Here is a 19093-nt window from a genome sequence, read left to right on the forward strand (position 1 = left end):
ACCAGTTCAAGACAGGAGACAGCCAAGAATACATCTTGGATGACTTAAAGGCACCATATATGGAGCTACAAGCTATTAGGTTATACAGCAATTCTCTTCTTGACCTGCTTAGGATTTGCTGAATTTTCCTTCACAATGTGCTTTTTTTATCACGGTGCCTTTCTAGGTGCCTTCTAGGTAATCTACTTGTTTTATGATCTCCTTTTTCCTGAAGTGTGACTATTCTTTTTAGGTTTTGTTTGGTTTTTTCTTTTTTCCTGGAATGCTGAATTTATTGTGTTTTGTGTCTCAAGTCACTTTTTAGTGTAGCCTGGGACTATATGTTTAAGAAGCAATCATCAAAATGGAGATAAGATATAGAAATAAGACACACACTTTTTAGGTATAATTTACCATTGTAACATCTGATTTAGGCATGTGGTAGATGTTTGGTTACTTAGTATTTTAGTTGAAACTGACTGTTTTTCTAAAAGATACTTCCTAGTACTAAAAATGAAAAGTTATTAGGTGAGAAATGGTTTTTGGCTTCAGTTAAGATGACAGTTAGTATTGTAATGTATCTCTCTGGGCTTAATATCTGTGCAGGTGTTTATATAACTGGCCTTAGAAGTCTCAATATTAAATAAGAATATTTTACTCAGTTACATTGTATTTTACAATCTATCTTAGTAGCTTAGTAAATGAAAATTAGATTGACGAAAAGAATTTGGTTTGGGGGGAAAGGGCAGTTTATTATGCTTTATATTAAAGAGGAAAAAACAAATATACTGAACACTAAGTAATTGTAATGAATTTATATTGATGCTGTTTTTATACTCAGAATTCCTAGCTGCATTTTTTTTCCTATAGAATAACAGCAGAGGAAGAGAAATTTAAAAAGGAGTGGGAAGAAGACTGGGGTCCTAAAGAACCTCCCAAATCTCTCAAAACTGTAACTGCAGAAGTGCACTCTACCCCTCGTTCTAAACACAAAAGTAAGTAATTGATTTCAGTCTGCTTCCTAGGGAAAGTATTTATTTCAGACACATCACTGAGCTGTATGGAATATATCACCAGTTTGCGTCCAAGCAAAGTTAGCTATGACTTGGTTATTTTCAGAAGGCTCGAAGCATATGATAGACTAATTCAATAGCTCTTATTTAACAGGTACCTAGCTTGCAAAATCTACATCCACTCAAACAGTCATGGTTTTTAACAATCAGCAACAGCAGGTGAAAAGAATCAGTGATTTTTTTTTTTAAAGTGTTTTTTCTAGTTCTTTTGACAAATCTGTTCCTTGCCAGCATGCTTTTCACATCTAATTTATTCCTTCTCAGGCTAAAGTATTTACCACATCTTTTTTCTGCATATCACTTTCTTCAATTCATGCTCTTCTGGCAACTATCTTGAAAATGAAATGACAATGGCATAATGATGTTTACAATCATTGCAAAAATAAGCTTGCATGCTAAGAGCTTGGGTAGCAAAATACGTAAGCGTGTACTGATTAAAAGCATGCAATCAGAACTTCTGAATCAATTTCTAGTGACCTAATCGTGAGAAAGCTAAGCACATTTCTAAGAATTTGCAAAATCTAGGCATTTCTCCGTGAGGTGCTGTGTGTAGTAGCTCTGTTAGTATCTTAAATAAACTATCTGTCAGAGTGGAAAAAAGAAAAAATCCTGCTTTTTCAAATGTGGATTACCTGTAGACTTTGAAACACCTTTTCCTTTTTGTTTTTTCTATTCCACTCCTATCATTTTCCTTACCGGATCTATCTCTTTTTTTCTTCCTTGTCCTCCTTTTTCCTGTCTTTTTTCTCTTTTCATCCATTGCAGCAAGTCTTTCACAAACAGGCTGTAGTCTGCACAGCCTGAAAATTGATTTGATATCACTGGGCAGTCTGCTTCAGAATTAGTCGAGAGACTGAGGAGGTACTGTTTGTACACTGCAACTTTTCCATGAGGGATTACCCTGAAGTGTAAGTCTAGTTGTCCAAAGGAATTTAAGATGCTTGGAGCTTAATTTGCAGTTAAGCTAAGTTGGGAGCTGTGGAGAGTATACTAAAATGGTATTAGACAAAGGAAAAAGAGGAAGGTGTTTGTGGAGCAGGTGCTGCATAACTTAAGGGAAACTTGGGTTTGGTTCCTAACCTGATTACATTATTTTTTGTGTGACTTTGGGCAAGTCACTTAACTTTTCATGGATGAGAAACTGAAATTGGGAAATGTTTCTTTTGCAACCATCTTTTATCTATTTAGTTTTCTGATTCTTCAGGATAGTGTTTTCTCTGTACAGCATTTACCCCAGTGACAGCACGTAGTATTCTGGCTGATAATTCTTTTTGAAGCCAGATATCCCAGAACTGCTGATGGTTTAATTATAGGGAAAACCATGTTCCTCTGCAGGCTTCCCTTCATAACAGAGCAGACTAGTTGGCCATATACAGATCCTAACTGCTCTTCAGGGTTGAAGGAGATTGAAAATTGATTTGGTTTAAGCAGGAACTCAGGGTTTTTTTCAATTATGTGGAAAAATATCCTGTTGCTAACTTCTTTTTATTTCATGGAAGCTTCTAGTCACACGTTGCTAATCTCTTTTTCATTTCATGGGAACCTCCAGTTAGACTGTCATTTCTATCTCCTCACTCCCTTCCTCCTTTGTTTCTCTAGTAGATTTAAAGGGAGTTGCACATGACCAACTTGAAACAGATGACATGGATGAAGTGATCATGAAGCAAGACAAACAGGTTTGCTGCTCAGCCTTAACTTCCTATCCTGATTCACATTCTTCCTGTGTTTCCCTTCCTCCTGACAGTCAGTCTTGACGCTGAGCTGATCATTTGGTTTTGCTAGGGTAATGTGTGTTGTCCTTTGGTAAATGATGAAAGGTTATGATGCTGTTGCTGTCATTGCTTTCTAAAGATACCTTGATACAAATACAAAATCTGTCAATCCTACAGAAAGGTGGATTGTATTGAGAGTTGTGTGTGTTATCAGTGTTTCTTATGTAAGATTATGGTAATGAATTCTTTTATATGTTTTTACTTAGCAATGTATTTGTTAATATTCTTGCACTGGGCTTGAAATATTTTATCCTAGGAAATAGAGCTTTTCTTGTCTCCTCAAACACCGCTGTGCTCTACCACAAGCTTGAATGAGTTTGAATACCTGTTTCATTTTAAGAATGCTTGTTAAAACTAGTGTAAAGTAGAACTGTGATCATAGAAATCTTAGCAATGCATAGATTACTTGTTGCGTTTGCTTGGCTTAACATAAAATGTGTATCAGTAAAATAAGGGTAACTTGTGACTAAATGTACTAGCACAGTTGATCAAGAAATTGTCTAAGAACTTATGTAATATTAAACCTTTGGTGTTACACCTTCAAATAAATTTTAATCAGTTACGTGTGTTGGTATGGATTGATCTGAATCTGAACCAGTCCTTGACTTTTCTTCAAAAAAACCCTTTTCCTTTACCTTTTTGTAGCTTTGGGATGGTTTTATCGGTATGAAGGAAAATTTCCCACAATCTGCAAGGTACAAAGTTTGAGGTGTGAATTTGTTGTGGTTTTCAATTTTAATTCCTCTTTTTTCTTCTCAGTTTTTATTGGACATTCTTTATAGTCACATGCTACTTCTTTTAATGTGTGCGCAAATAAGGATGCATTTGGGATACATCTGCCTGGGAGTTTGTCCTTTTGAATACTTTGGACTTTTTGAGCCCTGCCAGCTGAAGTGGGAAGTGTATGTCAATACTTTGCAGAGGGTGTTCAGTGTGGGTGGGCAGTGCATGTCTTTGTGTTCTCCAAAAGTCCTCAAAATAATGTACATCCCACAGAATGAGGAAAAACAATTGAAAATCTTTAAGCTTGATAGAATACTTTTAGAGTCTGCTAAATCTGTAGAGCTGCTGCTAAAGTATTACAATTTCACATTATTAGAGTTTCAAATAATACTTTGTTCCTGCTGTTGTTTTATTCTCTTTATTTCTTTCAATGTATATTAGCCATATTATGGGGGTTTTGTGGTTGTGTTGTGTGTTTTGGGTTTGGGGTTTTTTTGTGATGGCTGATGCTAATTAACTGAGATAGAAGTGTCAGGGAGAATTCATATGTATGTCTCCTGAGAACTCAACATTTCTTAGGAGGAGGTCAGTTTTGTATTGACAGGTGAAGTATTTGTGTCACCATTTAGAACTATTACTTTAACCTTCTGCATGGACAGGAAATGCCTGTTCTCCTTAATAGAGAGTAGGAAATGATGGTACACTCCAATACCATTTTGTACTGCTAGCGACTGTAAATCATCTTGTGTGAAAGCCAGTACAGTTAGAATTTCTATCTGAAAAGTGTAAATACATGTTATGAAAATTCACTCTCTTCACACGAGTAGGTGATCTTCTGTATTGCTGCTGACAAAGATAGTTCTAGAGAGCTTCCAGATACCCAGATCTTACCCAGTTTCTCTTGAACTCTACTACACAGTGTGGACTAGAAGCTTGAAAAGATGTATTTTTAATCTTTCTCTTTTAGAAATATTTTAAAAGCTGGAAGTGATGAATTTTCATCATACTCCAAACTGCTAATTGCTTGTTTTGTTTTAAAACCAAAATTTCACTCTGTACTAAAAATGTCCTTATTAGGAAGTAAACTGAATCCATGGGGAAAATGGATGGAAAGGATGACTCATCCTGTTGTATCTGAATGCAATTAATGCAGCTAAGATTATCTGATATATGTTCATATTCTGGAACACTTTGGCATGTGTACTGCTTAGTGGCCTTTAAATTCAGTAACTTTTCAAATGTTGATACCTAGCAGGTTGACCTGCCAGACGTTACATTTAGTAGATAGTATTAAATGTGTCCTCTAATTTATTAGGGGATAATATTAGCAATTGCTATTAAGGCACAAACTAATTAGCCTTGAATAAAACATGCCAATAGAATTATGTTTATGTTAAAACATTAGTGCCAAAAGCTAGATTTTTTTTACTTAAACTTTTTAAAATTTTTGTCTCTGACGATTACTGATTATTTTTTTTTCCCTACCACCACTTAACCATGAAGCAGTAGACAACATCCCACTGAACTCAGCAGTACAAAGTTCCAACTACTTGACTGGGAAAATTGACTTACATAGCTGCCAGGGAAAATGTCTGTTTTCCAAGGCTTTATTATCAATATTGTATGTAAAAGGTGGAATGAAGACAAATAATGCTATGTAAGGTGAAGCATGTTCATGTTTAGAAATCCCAAAGCCACCATGAAAAGTCAGTAGCTGATGATAATGAGCAGAGCAAAATCAAACCCGAGGCTTAGCCTGTCTGGGTACTGGCAGTAATTGACAGTAAGTGGCCAGCTGCTCCTCCTTTTTACTTTTTGATGAATAAAAGGAGAGCATGGGCTTTCAAATATGAACTAGGCCCCACCACTACAAATGGGAGAGGACAGCAGAAATATGACATTGTTAGAGTAGAAATAAGGAGCAGGGTGTATTTTGGAGGCAACAGGAACAGAGGCTCCAAAAAAATTGGGTCTTTTTCTCCTTTGGTTGCACTCTACATGTAAAATTTTAAAGTTGCTTTGTGCTGTTTAGTTTACTCACATAGCTACTTGGTCTTTGTGATGCAGTATTCTTTCCTGTGAGCAATTCAGTTTCTGTACTGATCTAAGCCTTTCCCTTGTAATTGCGTATTTCATTTGTGTTGAGGCATGCAACGCTGGTTTTAGGACATATGCATGAAGATGCTTTTATGCATAGAATATTCACATATACCTATACATGAGCATCTGTCACCTGAAAGCAATCAGTCTTGTGTTAATATAAAAATACCAGAACAGAGAGATGGCAAATCAAGACTAACCAAAACTGTTTGAATATTCAAAGTTTTGTAGTGAACCTGTGTGCCCTGATGTTGTAACTTTGCAGAGGTGCAAAAAAGTTGAACTGTCCAATCTTGTCCTGCTTATGTTAATACGCACAGGCTGTCCAAATAAGGTATAATTTCATGCAAATTGCTGGGGAAATGGACTTTAGATTTTCTTTTAAAAGACCATCCCCATACTTGCACAGACTGTAATTAAATTTTTAAGGCAGGCACTCATGTACTGAGAGGTTTGCCATGTTTTTAGCTGATGTAAAAATCTGTTTAAAAAAAAAAAAAAAAAAGAAAAAACCACCAAAACTTCCCAGAAAGGAAAAGAGCGAAAGAAGTCAAAAAGTGACAGTCTGTGTGAACAGAAGAAGAATAAAAAGGAAATGGAGTTCGAGCAAAAACTTGCCAAAGAGAAAGAAGGAATGTTGGAGAAAGAAAAACAACTGAAAATAAATCGTCTCGTGCAAGAGGTATGTTGTGTTCTGCTATCAAGTGCAAAATTATATTGAAAGAAAATGAGCTGAATCTTTAGTGGAATTATCTTAGCAGGACACTTGTTTAATTATGTCAAAGATAGTGAAGTTTAAAAAAAATTGCTGTTGCACTGCAAAGCTCTGTTCCCAAGTTAGCTTGTTTCTACAGTCAGTTTTTGCCCAAATGAGGATACATCTGCAGTTAGTGAGTGTCTGTCTGTGGTGATGAATCTAATGAAAGACAGCAAAATAGGAAATCATTCTCAAAAGTGTAATTAGTTTTAAAACTCATTTAAATGGCATTTCATACTTTTGAAACATATTTGTGTTGTGACTATACCTATAACCTTTTTTCATGCACTGATGTTATGGTTAAGGTATCTGAGACAGAACGAGAAGACCTGGAAGAGTCAGAAAAGGTGCAGCACTGGGTGGAAAGACTTTGTCAAACACGGTTAGAACAGATTTCCTCTGTGGAGAATGAGTCTCCTGAGGTAAAATTCTGGCTTCTCCATGTATTGCATGATCTCTAAATATCTCACTAGCTTTCTCCCAAAAGCAACATTTTTTTACCAGAGGAAAATCTGTCTTCATCTTTCCCTCTCATCCTTCATTCTAAGAGGGGGAAAAAAATGTCAGTAATTGATGAATTACAGTCTATAGCATTTGTTGTTCCTTTATTTTACAGAAATTGTTTTATTATTTTAATGAACCAGTTTTATTTTGTCCTTTTTAAGTATGTTATCACCACAAAACTAACAATTTTATTGGCTCATGAGCTGTTTGGGCTGGGTTGGAAATGCTACCAATGAAAAGACTAGAGTGAGACTAGAGACTAGAATACCCAGGCATATTTTTTAGTATCCTGTGCAAATAAGAACATCATTGATGATGAGCTCTTGGATGCTTCCTTCTATTGCATGGAATAAAGGTACAGGTTAAGAAAATGACAAAAAGATAAACTCACAAAGAATAGGGTTCAGTTTTGAGTTTTAAATAGTCCCCTTAAGTGATGGGAGTTGCAGATAGTGATTGTGCCTTAGAGCCTGATGGTTCTAGATGCAGAGTGAGGCTTTCCCACCGTCCTGCTGCTCTGGCTGTCTTCCAAGCACAGCTGCTTTCAAGAGGAACACTGCAATCTGCTGAACTCCCCCGGGATCCCCAAGAAATTGCAACCACAAAGGGGACCCTTGGGGAACACTCTCACATGAATTTCCTTCAGGTCAATGTGGAGCAGCTCTGGAAAAAAGCAGCTGGTCTTCTGTTCTTCCTGGCCTCAGGCTTGGATCCATGTGGCTCTTAAATGCAGATCTCTAGGACAGAATGATTATACTGGGTTTTCTCTCGCTACCTAAATTTGGCTGGCTATGTTCTGCTAGATCTTTGTTCCCTTACTTTTGTAAAGTAAGAGGGAACATTACAGATTAAAATCACTGCTGTATTTCCGGAGCTGTACTCTGATTTAAGACAAACATTCTGTGTTGCATTTGCTCTGTCAATTCTTCTATGACATTATATATAAATACTCTATTATAATTCTACAAAACTACCCAAGCAGTTAAACTCAATGTAAAACACAAAACCAGAATGCTTCTGAGGGATAAATGCAGCTGAACAATATTCAGGTATTACAGGCTTGAACTGCTACTCGGGTACGAGAGCAGTCAAGATCTCTTGACCTCTGCCAAAGAAATACCTTTTGTTTTTTTAGAGCTAGGGGGTGAGTATGGCAGATGAGGAGCTCCCAAAGAATGTCAACAGAGATATCCACTTGAGAGAATTATTATCATATTGGACTAAGGTGCATGTGTCTGTATGGCAGCTCGTATCTCTAATTTCCTCAGCTGAGTCTACAAAATGGCAAAATGAAAGAGTATGAACTGGATTTTCTTAAATACTTCAGTTGGATCACCGATAAGAGAAACGTTAGTGACTCTAACAGCATATGTAGAATCCTTCTTCATGCACGCAAACTTATTTTTTGGGTGAGCTGTTCATTATGTTCAAACTCTGGAATTTGTTAGCCCCACAATGCATCTGGTGTTGATTAACAGAAATGAGAAGGTCCAGAACCTCCTGAGGATCTAAATTTTATAGCACCCTAAACTCTTTGTTTTGATAGCTGCTTAAACTTACTTCACCCTCTTGTATTAATGTCTGGTTGTGTTTACACCAGACTTTAACCCCTTTCCCTTTTTTAATGGCATGGAATTTCAGAGCCTGTCTTCAATTACTTTCTTTTTATATAAAAACCCTCGTAAGAAGCAATTCTTGCTTTCTCTTCATAAGACCTAGAAGAGGCAAGAGTTGTGTTATCTGTGATTTGTCCTATGATTTTACCTTCTGAAGACTCCATGCAGGTTTCTGGGTTTTTGGTGTCATCTCCTCCTGCTGCAACAGCCAAGGTTACTGTCACAGCACTGCAATTTTCTTCTTTTTAAACTGGAATCCTAGGAAGTGCTTTTTAAAAGGCTTTCAGAGAAAAAGTTTATGTGTATACTGTGCAGGAGCAGCCAAGAGCTTCCTGTGCAGGAGCAGTTAGGCTGACTGATGTTCTAGCATTTGCCATTAATTTCTTCAGAGCTGTTGCAGGCAGATGAACTGTTAAGGCAGATTTCTGTTCTGTTGCACGTAGTTGGCAAGTGGACGACCTTCTGCTTCTCCTTCTGCTTCTCCTTCTGCCCCATCAATGCGGCGTTTTGCCGGTGGCCTGCAGCTTCATACCACAGATCTTGATGATATAAACTTAGATGAAGTTGACAAGCCTAAACAACGTGTGGTGCCACCTCCACCACCACCACCCACTGTTGCTCCAGCAGCATCAGCTCATCCACTTCTTACACCAAATGTTCCGCTTTCAAGAGGTCCAGCCCTAGCAGTAACACCAGCTTCCCAGGTGACCTCATGATCTGTTTGAATGCATGTGCCTCTACCATTCCCCTGCCTCGCTTCCTTCCCCTGCTCCATCACCCACTTTATCCCCTGGATCTACCCATCTGCCATATGCAATGTTAAAAGAAGAAATGAGATGGTTTCATTGTTTCACAGTAGTGAATGCAGTCCAGAGGTAGTTTTATTTAAAATTTTTTTAAAAAAAATTTAAATTGAGAGAGTTTTGCTCTCTTCTCCCTATATATGTTGTAATCCTACCACATGCAGGTATCTTGGGCAGAATGTACCAGTTAAAAAGACAATTTGGAATTGAGTTGTTTTGGTTTTTTTTAAAATAGGAATGGCAAGTGGCAGATTTACTCATAGTTAAACTTGAGAAAAATATCTGTGTAGTGAAAATGACTTGTGAAAGTGTTTTAAAAATGTCATCAAATTGCTTTGTTAGATGAGAAGATTGGATAAAGAAAATTAGTTTAAAATAAGAAGCTCAGATTTTTAAAACATCAACACAGTGTGTATTACCAGTAGAATACTTTTAAATGATCTTGTGCCAGATCTCACTTTAGGAGAGAAATGGCAGCTGTTTGATCATAATATCCTTTTCTAAGCACTGTACTGGGATTCATGTACTTGTTTTTCTGGCAAAAAGATTCTTACTTGTTTCAAACAGCGGAAGAGGATCCCATGCAGTCACTTCTTTCCTACACAGTTTTCTGCATGGATTGACTGACTGCATTCTTGATTTTCATTTTTTTTGCATGTTTACTTGGAAATACTAGGCTTTTCTTTTGCATGATTCTGATTAGGGTGGGGAAGGATATGCAAATTAATTAGGGGAAACTGGCAGATTATTTCTATGTGAATAATTGCCCTAATGTGAACTATGAATCTCTTCTTATAAACTTAAGTAGATGTCTGATAGTGCTTGATCTGTGTGGTTTACATGTTTGAAGTGCCAAGAATATGCTGATCCACTGAAATGGAGATATCAGATGTTCTTATGGATAACAGGTTTTCCAGGTTATTTGCAAAATAAAAGTGTACAAGTGTACAAAATACTAGCATTCAGAGGAGAAATACATTCTCCTATTGCTAATAAAAAATATCCAGATAAAAGTAGTACTGTAGGAACTCCCATACTGGGTCTGTCCCCAAACCCATATATTTCAATATATGTTTCTGGCAGTTTTTCACTGCTGGATATGTTAGAGAAAAGAGGTTAATAATTAAAGAAAAATAAATTTGGCAACAACAACAAAAAATAACCTAGTCTTCAAAAATAAGTCGGTTTTCACTGAATGTAATTAGTCTATATGAGGAAGGAACTAAGTTCTTAGTAAAGCATTAATAGGCAGTCAAAGCTGCTTTGTTTATAGGTAGATAACCCAGTATTCCTGATGTGGTTTTAGACATGGAAGAAAAATCAGAAGCTGAGCAATTTGTCCTTGGTGGATTTTAATATCACAGAGAAGCAGTGCAGTTATTTGACTTCAGTGATAAAAGAGTTTGTGTTTATGCCTTCTAAAGCCAAAAATAAGACAACTGTTGTTGTCCCATAAGTTTACTTTTCTAATGTTACTCAGAATGGTAAATTTTCTCTATGTTGCTAAGTTTTTTTTTTTCCTAGATTGTTTAATTTCAAATTCAGCTTGAAGAAATACCTGACAAAAGGAATGAAATCCTGTCGAATACATTCTTGACAACTAAGTATTAAAACATCTGGTATAAATTGATCTGTTTCTCAAAATTGTTATTAGCTATATACTTTATATGGACACAGTACTAAGTCTGTTACTGTTTAGGTTGTAAGAAACACCTCCCACATCGGCAAAGTATCTTCTGTGTCAAGCAATCCACTGGTATGTCATGTACTGTTAATAATAACTGTAGTTTTATGAACTTCCTGTGTAATGCTAATGTCAAGAGTTTGACTCTGCATGGCTGATTTATTTAAAATTTAGCACTTGCATTTATGTGTGTGGATTCATTGCTGTGTTACAAAATACCTAATACCAGGTAGGGAAGGTGACTCCTAATGGTCTGAGGGCTTCATATTTCAACATTTCAGCAACATACGGTCCATATTTGCATGTCCTATATGTCATGGAGCATATACTTTGTTCTTTTGTCAAGACATCCAAAAGGAGATAGGACCAAACTGTATTTTAAACATAATGGGTGGTCAGAAGGGAGCTTTCTTCTCAGAAGAACCAACATTTGATAACTCTGCACTGATGTTGATTCAGGATGACCAGATGTCAGGTTTCGCCAATCTGAGGCACCCTAGAAAATAAGTCTCTAAATTGTGCAGCTTCAGGAGAAATCATCCAGTTCCATTGCAGGTTTAATGAGTTGATATCTGTGAACCTGCTGCTTCTTCAAAGATCAGAAAACTTAATGATACAATATATTTTGCAGTGTGGATCAACATTAGTTGAGGGATATCCACGGGGACTTTCAAAGATCTGGTTCCAAAACTTTTTTCTTTAATTATTTAAAAAAGCAAAAAGAAAAAATGAAAAACAAACAAAAAACACCCCAAAAATTCCCCTATTGGAAAAAAAAAAGTGGCTTAACTAATTTGCTGGAAGCAATTCAAATAATTGCAGAGGATACAGCTTGTACTATATGAATTATATCTGGAATACATCACATTTCCTATGAGAAACATTGACAAGAGTGTTCTGAGAGTTGCTGGGGTTATGTCAGAAACTAAATCCACAGGGTTCAGTTTTGAACTCTTTTCTTGAATAAAACTATGCTTGACGTCAGTGGGAGTTTTGACTAAGAAGTGTACAATCGGGTTAGTATGTGCTGAATGATTAAGTCTCGGATGCCTCTGGGTATCTGTACTTTGTAGAGTCAAGGGTAGGCAATTAGCATAACTAACTCTTGCTCTTAAGTCAAGATAAGTTAACTTGAAATGCTTTATGGAAAACTGATCTCTGCAGTCCTGATCTTTTTCATCTTAAAATATCTATTTAGCCATAGATTAGTTAAAATCTCATTTCAGGTTGACAATGTTCTTACACTCAACTTCAGCGTTTTTTTCCTGTAGTTTCTCATTCAGTTCACTGCCTTTATGGATAAATGCCAAAAGCAGGGATGATAATCTTCTAGAATCTTGCTAGTGAAGTCAGAGTGTAGGGGGAAAAGCTACTATTTAGATACAAAAGAAATTATGTTTTGGCTTGTTAACTTTCTAAATCCTAAAGTAATTCTGTAAGCCTTTTTTTGTATTAGTGTCATTAAATTCATTACTATAAACTATTTGTGTTGAGGCATCTTGGTGAAATGATGGATTTGCACAAATTAGGTTGTGAATTGTCATTTTCTTAAATTAACCCCATAGCAACTTGCTCCAAGTCCACCTACCCGACGGCATCCAGAGGTACCAATAGTCTCTAAACCAGTCATGCTGCATCCTGACCCAAACTTTATGGTCAGGCCAACAATCAAATCAGAGGCACTGGTAAGCCTTTTGAATATTCTTTTTTCTGAGTGCTGCAGTAGCATGGGATTTGTTGTTGACTTGTCCTCAAAGAATCAATGCCTGTTTCATTTTCTTCTAACTAAAATTCATGTAGATTTTCAAATGATCACTAATGGTAAGTACAAAAGGGTATTTTTCCTTTTTTTTTTTCATGATCTAGAAATCAGTCATAGTAACAATTTTTGTACTGGGGTGCATGATTCCAGAACAGGGTAGAGCCTTGGACTCTGTAGATCTTATTTTTCATTTATTCACATGCTGGCTTGTATTTTTATAACTTCTGAATTCCTTTGTCAGAAATTAAATAGTAAAAATTAATTACAACGTATTTTTCCTTTGTAAATAGTCATGAACATACTTGAAATGTAGATATCTAACTCATCATTTAATTTCCAGAGGGAAAAAAGTTCCCAGCATATTGGTCATGCAGTACTACTGTGAAGTTGACTCACAATCAGATTTTTTCTTATTTCTTTTCCATTTCTGTTTCAAATATAAATGAAGAAAAACCCCTTAGGCTAAATATTTTAGGACCAACCATGTAACATCTTTGAGCATTGTGGTATATGAGGGAAGGTCAGCCAAGGCTTACTAGAAAAAAAAAAGAAAAAAAAAGAAAAAAAAAAGAAAAAAAGAAAAAAAAAGAAAGAAAAAGAAAGAAAAAAGGAAAAGAAAAGAGAAATACTGCTCTGACAGGTGATAACTTCCAAATGACAGCCTTGAAAATTCATTTAAGATAGCTGATGGACCAATTAGTAGTATGTATTCTCCAGGGTCATAATGATTTATGCTGTTACAATTAGAGTTGTGTGTCTATTATATGCATGTGTGTGGACGTGTGTTTACATGTACATTACAAGGCAGTGTATTGCAACATGTGAGCTTTCTAAGTGATGGAAAATACTTCACATTTTCTCTTTAATTTATTTGATTACAAGCTTACACTATATCTGACAATAAATGATGGGCACAATATTCCTAGCTATCTCTTATTAAAGTGGGATGGATTTTTTTTGTCACTTTATGCTTTAATAATTTAGATACTCTTGCTCCTTTATTTCCCAGTTACAGTTTGAAAAAATGTTAGTGATACTTATAACCCATTTTCCCATAGACATAGTCGTCTTGAAACATCTATATTATAAATGGATTGAAATGATAAATGAAAGCAGTGTTTATAAGTTGCTAAAGAGAAAGCAGGTACTTGAACTAAAAATAAATTCACAACCCTCCAGTGTAGATTTTTTTTTTCAGTTGTATGTATTGGAGCTTTGGAGCTTTCATTTTGGTTGTGGTTCAGTAATTCAGCATCTCTAAGCAATTTGAAATTCCTTAGGGGAGGAATGAATAGAGTAAAATCATAATCTGCAGTTAATATAATCTAGCTCTTGAAAATAAAGGCCTGGTGTGCAAATATAAACTAGTTTGCAAAATTAATAGTACCATTATCTGTGATGAGAGAGTCTTGGTACAAACTGAAAATGTTGCTTGTGGGTTTTTTTGTTCCTGACTGCTTACAATTAGTTTGAGAAATTGGTAATAAGATCCACCTTTATAGGGAAATTTCTTATGATTTGTTATGCATGCACGCACATTTTCCAAATCACAAGGCTGCTAAAATGTTTCGGATGTCAATCATCTTCATGCCCAAACTACCTTATATTAGTTAGATCATCACAATTTTAGTGGGGGCAATATTCTGATAGGACTTTGAGAGAAACATCAGTCTATAAATTGTTTCTGTAGACTTGTTACCTCTTACTTCCTTTTATGACAACACAGTAAAGATTACTTGTCCTGGCTGCAATGAAGCCCCAGCAGTATGTGGAGAAACACTTGCATGGATACCAGTGTAAAGAGGGATGCTACTTCTATTATTTAAAAAATGAAAAGGCCAGCGTTTGACAAAACAGACAAGGAGGTGCCTGCCTGTCTCCAGAAGTGTATTAGAATTATAATTTGATTTCATGTGAAAGAAATTATTTCTATTGGGAGGGGGAGGAGGGATTGAGGAGTATTCCTTATTTTAGGCAATGATTCAGATACAGGACCTGTTCATCTTCTCTTAGGGAAGTATCACCAAAGGGAAAAGTATCTTTTGCTACCCTATTTCTTGTCTTGATAGGTTTCACAAAGCTTATGGAACTCCGGTCTTTTATGCCTTAATATGACATAATGCACATAATTCCTTCTACCTTAATTTTTATCTGAATTTAGTTGTCTTGAGTACCAAACTCTGGAAACTGATCTTGATGGATTTGGTTCAAACGGCTAATCAAGTGAGCCTATACTTGAGCAATTCGCTAGTAAAGAACATAAAAAGCATGAACATAAGAATAAAATGAAAATGCAAGAATGAGCAAAACATTCCTGTTATCTGGAAGGTAGTTCGGCCAGATAGGAACAATGAAGTTTCTGTTGTGACTTAAGTCTTCATATTAACTGAATTCTGGTCAGAATTCGCAGGTCTTTTAACAGTTCATGAAAATGAAGTTGTTCTCGTGTATAGGGAAATGATGGGTGAGGACTGAACTTTGAGTGTGGCCTTGCATGCCTAGGGCTGCTCTGGGTCAAAATCAGTATGAACCGTTTGCTGTACTAGAGTGAATTGGAATACACTTGTGGCAAAGCTAATTAAATTTGGGCTCAGAGAACAGGAGAGGATTGTTATGATTTAGTGGCAGGGTTTTCAGAGAAGCAAAACCAACATGAACATTAGTACCTGCTCTCCCAACAAACATCCTGTTGTGTGAGTTAAAGACTTTGATGCACTTGCTAAGTACACTAAGGATTTTTTTCCCCTTCACTCCTTTGTGGTTGGGTGCAGCATTTCTTAAAGGAAAAATGAATATTTAAGCTTTCCCCTAATTTGCAGGATTTGAAGCCTGACTGCGGTCAAGGGACCTCAGGTGTTTAGATGTGCGGTCTTACCACTCTGTGGTAAGACGTGCAATGACTGGAAATTTCAGTTATTATTGGCCATAGCTGTACCAAAGCCCTCTGTGTTGAAAAGGAAATAATGTTTTTTTTCTAAGTGGCAAGACTTTCCAGAAAACTCTTCAGCCCCTCTCTCGCCAGACTTGCCCAAAAGTCCTTCAAGACAAAACCTCAGTCTTTGTATTAATTAAACACAGACCACAAATCTTTCACTAATTCAGGAATAGATATATTTTTTCAACTAACGTTAGGACTATAGGACACTAATAGAATCAATAGCGAAGCTGATACATAGTCATTTGGTTTAAAGCAAACTGAGTTTGGAAATGTAAATACCATAGTTTAGTTTGTAGAAATTTGTTCTAGTTTTGTTTCAGAAGACTCAAATACCTTACCTGATTTGATGCAGGGGTTTGAGTGGAGGCTGGAGAGGTGTGAGGAGTGTTTTGTATAATTTTTTTTTAGCCCATTTTATTTTTGAAAATTTTTGTAACATAATAAGTTCTGCATTTTAAGTGATTCCAAACTACAGTATACCATTTTGTTAATGCACTGGAAGCACAAAATCCAGAATCAATATGGGATTAAAATCATTGAAGTTCAACACAGTAAAATAAAATCCAGCAGCAATTAATCAATAGTGTGAAAATACTTTAGATACCCAAATTGAAGCAAGACCACTCAGAAATAAGTTAATTAAATTCAGGAGGAATTTTTCTTTATGTAGAATGAGCCTGTAGTAGTAGTTGGTATTTAGGTAATTGCCTCTTTCAGGATGAGCCCAAATATACATTTCTGTTCTTTCAGCTTATCAACTTCATGAGGAATTTAATAATGGAATTCACTTTTTAGTATAGGATGTTGCTAGGAGAGCAAATCTTAAATGTGTAACGTATATTTTTATCATGACTTTTCAATATTTTGGAAATTACTTGCCTAGCATTTTTTCCAGGTGGGGTTTGTGGTTGTTTTGGTGTTTTTGGTTTTTTTTCAACTATTCTTTCCAAAATCATGGAGAAGAGACCCCAGCACTGTTCTGTAGAAATTAGGGATAAAAGGAACCATGGAAAATACTTTTTAAAAATCTTGTGGTATGGAAATGTGCATTATTTATGTAGTTTTTCTAGAATTCTTTCCTCTTTGTATTCAGTGCTATTTCACTCTGCGTGTTCTCTTATTTTGAAATGATATAGGGAACAAGCACTAACAAGTACAAGTGTGATTCAGTCTCTAGAAGAGCGAAAAAAAAAAAGCAGATTATTTGTGAGTAGGTGACACTTATTTACAGCAAAAAGTTAATATCTGGTTTGGCAATTTTCTCTCTTTTGCAGCCGCAAGAGATGTTTAAAAGGATGGTGGTTTACAATTCATCATTTAGATCTAACAAAAAACAAGTAAAATAACATTTTCCATGTTTTGTGTGTTTCTTCTTGTTTTAACTGATCATAGATTTAAAACTTTCCTTTCTAATCCTGTTGTCACTTTCTAAAGCAGAGGATGGCAGACAGCCCTAGTGCATGAAAACTGCTAGTTGTTGTAAACTTTCAGCGTGTGCCTGTGGCTGCTACTAGTCTAGACAGATAAAGAATGAGAGGATTGTAAATCCTTCACGTTGAACCATCTGTGACTACTTATATGGTTAGTGTAAACTTTAAGACAGTCAAACACTGATAACTGACCTGATACAGGCAAATTACTATTTTTTTTAATATTCCTAACATTTCCTTGTTTCTTGTAGTCTCCAGTTGCAATGCTTTCAGTAATAAAAATATTTTCTTAGCTTAACAAATAGAGATATTATCATAACATAGTTATTGGTAGGAAATCAGAGGAACTGGTGGTGGAAAGCACTTATTCATATAGTATTTCTGTATTGTGTAGGATTTTTCTCCTGTATTACTACTACTTTTACTTCCTCTGTCATAGTGATGAACTTTTCATCTCTTCCTCTCTTGGTTGACTGATGGTCCAATAGATGGTCCCTTGAAGAAGTGAACTTTGTGCTTAACTTCTCTGCTCCTGTTAAATGTGCCGGTTTCTGTGCAAAACACCGAAGTTGGATGCATTGCCATGTTATATGAAAATGCTGGCACACAGTTGTGAGCTCACAGTGTGAGCTTTTGAGTGGTAAACCATTAAGATGAATAATTTTTTTCCTCTTTTGATGAGTTTCAATCTAGATCTAGAAGGGAAGACTGGATTTATCTGATATATATGTTCAGTTGCCATTGAATGTTAGTATGTTGTGTATATATAACAGTTGTGTTCTCAGTAAATGTGGTTTTTTTGGAAAATTTTGTTACATCTGGTCACAAGTTCCTCTTTTAATTCTTTTTTGTTTATTTCGGTCCGGTCTCAATTGCTATTGACTATTGATGCTAGAAACTTCAGTGAGCAGTACCATTGGCTTAGGTCCTTGTGGTTTGTTTGGGTTTGTTCTTTTTTGAAGTAGTATCTTTACTTTTCATCTGGAAGTCCAGACAGATAGTTGTTTCAGTGCAATCAAACAATTTAATGTCCCAGATTCTACTTATGTTCAGTTCTGTGAATGTTCTTGTAAGTCAAGAAAGGATTAGAGTGGTCTTAGCTCTTTTGCCTGAGATGTCCTGAGCAGTGGGAGGGTAGGCTTAGCACTGTGGTTTTGACTCAGTGTTGCTTGGTTCATTAGTCCCTGCTTGGATATGGGGTGCACTCTCTGCTTTCCAAATTTGTGATGCCCATTTCTGGGAAGATCTATTACAGTTCAACAGATATCTTTATTGTTTCATAGCTGTATTTGTACGTTATTGGATCCAGATTGTATCACTTGCAAAGTTTTTTTGTTGTGGGGTTTTTAGGGTGGGGGTTTTTTTCCTGTTTAAAAATTATTTTCCCAGGAAAACTTTCTTCAAGGGCAACATCTGTTTTTCATGAGGGCAACCTGGGACAAAGAAAGTTCAATGACTTCCTTTAGATTACATAATGAATTAGTGACTTGGCTGAGATTAGAGTTCTTTCCTCTAAGTTGCTTGCTCCAAGACCATAGATGTCTACTTCAGCTGTGATTCCAAAGGTCAATACAAATTCAGCTATTCAAACTATTATTTGTTTAGGTAGCTATCATTGTAAAATGTTTCTCTTACAATTCTAGAAAAACTATTTGTAATATTAATACACTTTGTAAATGAATGACTGGGGGTTTCCCCCCCCCCCAAGATGAAATTCTACACTTGCTGCAGTCTGTGAAATCTGTGATCGAATTGCCATTTACTTAGTTCCTCAAAGTTAGCAGTTAACAAATGTAATGCAACCCGTACTAATTTAAATGCTAAATAAGGTCTCTCATGTGCCTACTCCCAAAAGATGCTTTTAATACCTATGAACCCTATGAAAACAAACAAACCAACCCAACAACAGTTGTGGCAGAAAGCAAAAGTTCTGCGGTTGTGCCCAGAAGATT

The 19093-nt window shown here is 36.0% G+C and overlaps 1 protein-coding gene across 4 annotated transcripts in view; it reads left to right on the plus strand.

Annotated features, from left to right (window-relative positions):
* Positions 1 to 19093, plus strand: part of USH1C (USH1 protein network component harmonin) — a 51039-nt gene that overhangs the window by 24326 nt on the left and 7620 nt on the right. For 2 of the 4 annotated variants that reach the window (XM_075755032.1, XM_075755035.1), the window contains exons 14-15: positions 850 to 974; positions 2652 to 2728. In XM_075755032.1, coding sequence (XP_075611147.1) covers positions 850 to 974; positions 2652 to 2728 — 202 coding nt within the window. Of the gene's footprint in view, positions 1 to 849; positions 975 to 2651; positions 2729 to 3469; positions 3520 to 6176; positions 6330 to 6709; positions 6827 to 8967; positions 9229 to 11026; positions 11084 to 12576; positions 12697 to 19093 lie in introns of all 4 variants that reach the window. The other 2 variants (XM_075755034.1, XM_075755033.1) reach the window with 2 other exon arrangements.

This window comes from Balearica regulorum, chromosome 5 (assembly GCF_011004875.1).
Source record: "Balearica regulorum gibbericeps isolate bBalReg1 chromosome 5, bBalReg1.pri, whole genome shotgun sequence".
In the NCBI taxonomy this organism is placed as follows: Eukaryota; Metazoa; Chordata; class Aves; order Gruiformes; family Gruidae; genus Balearica; species Balearica regulorum.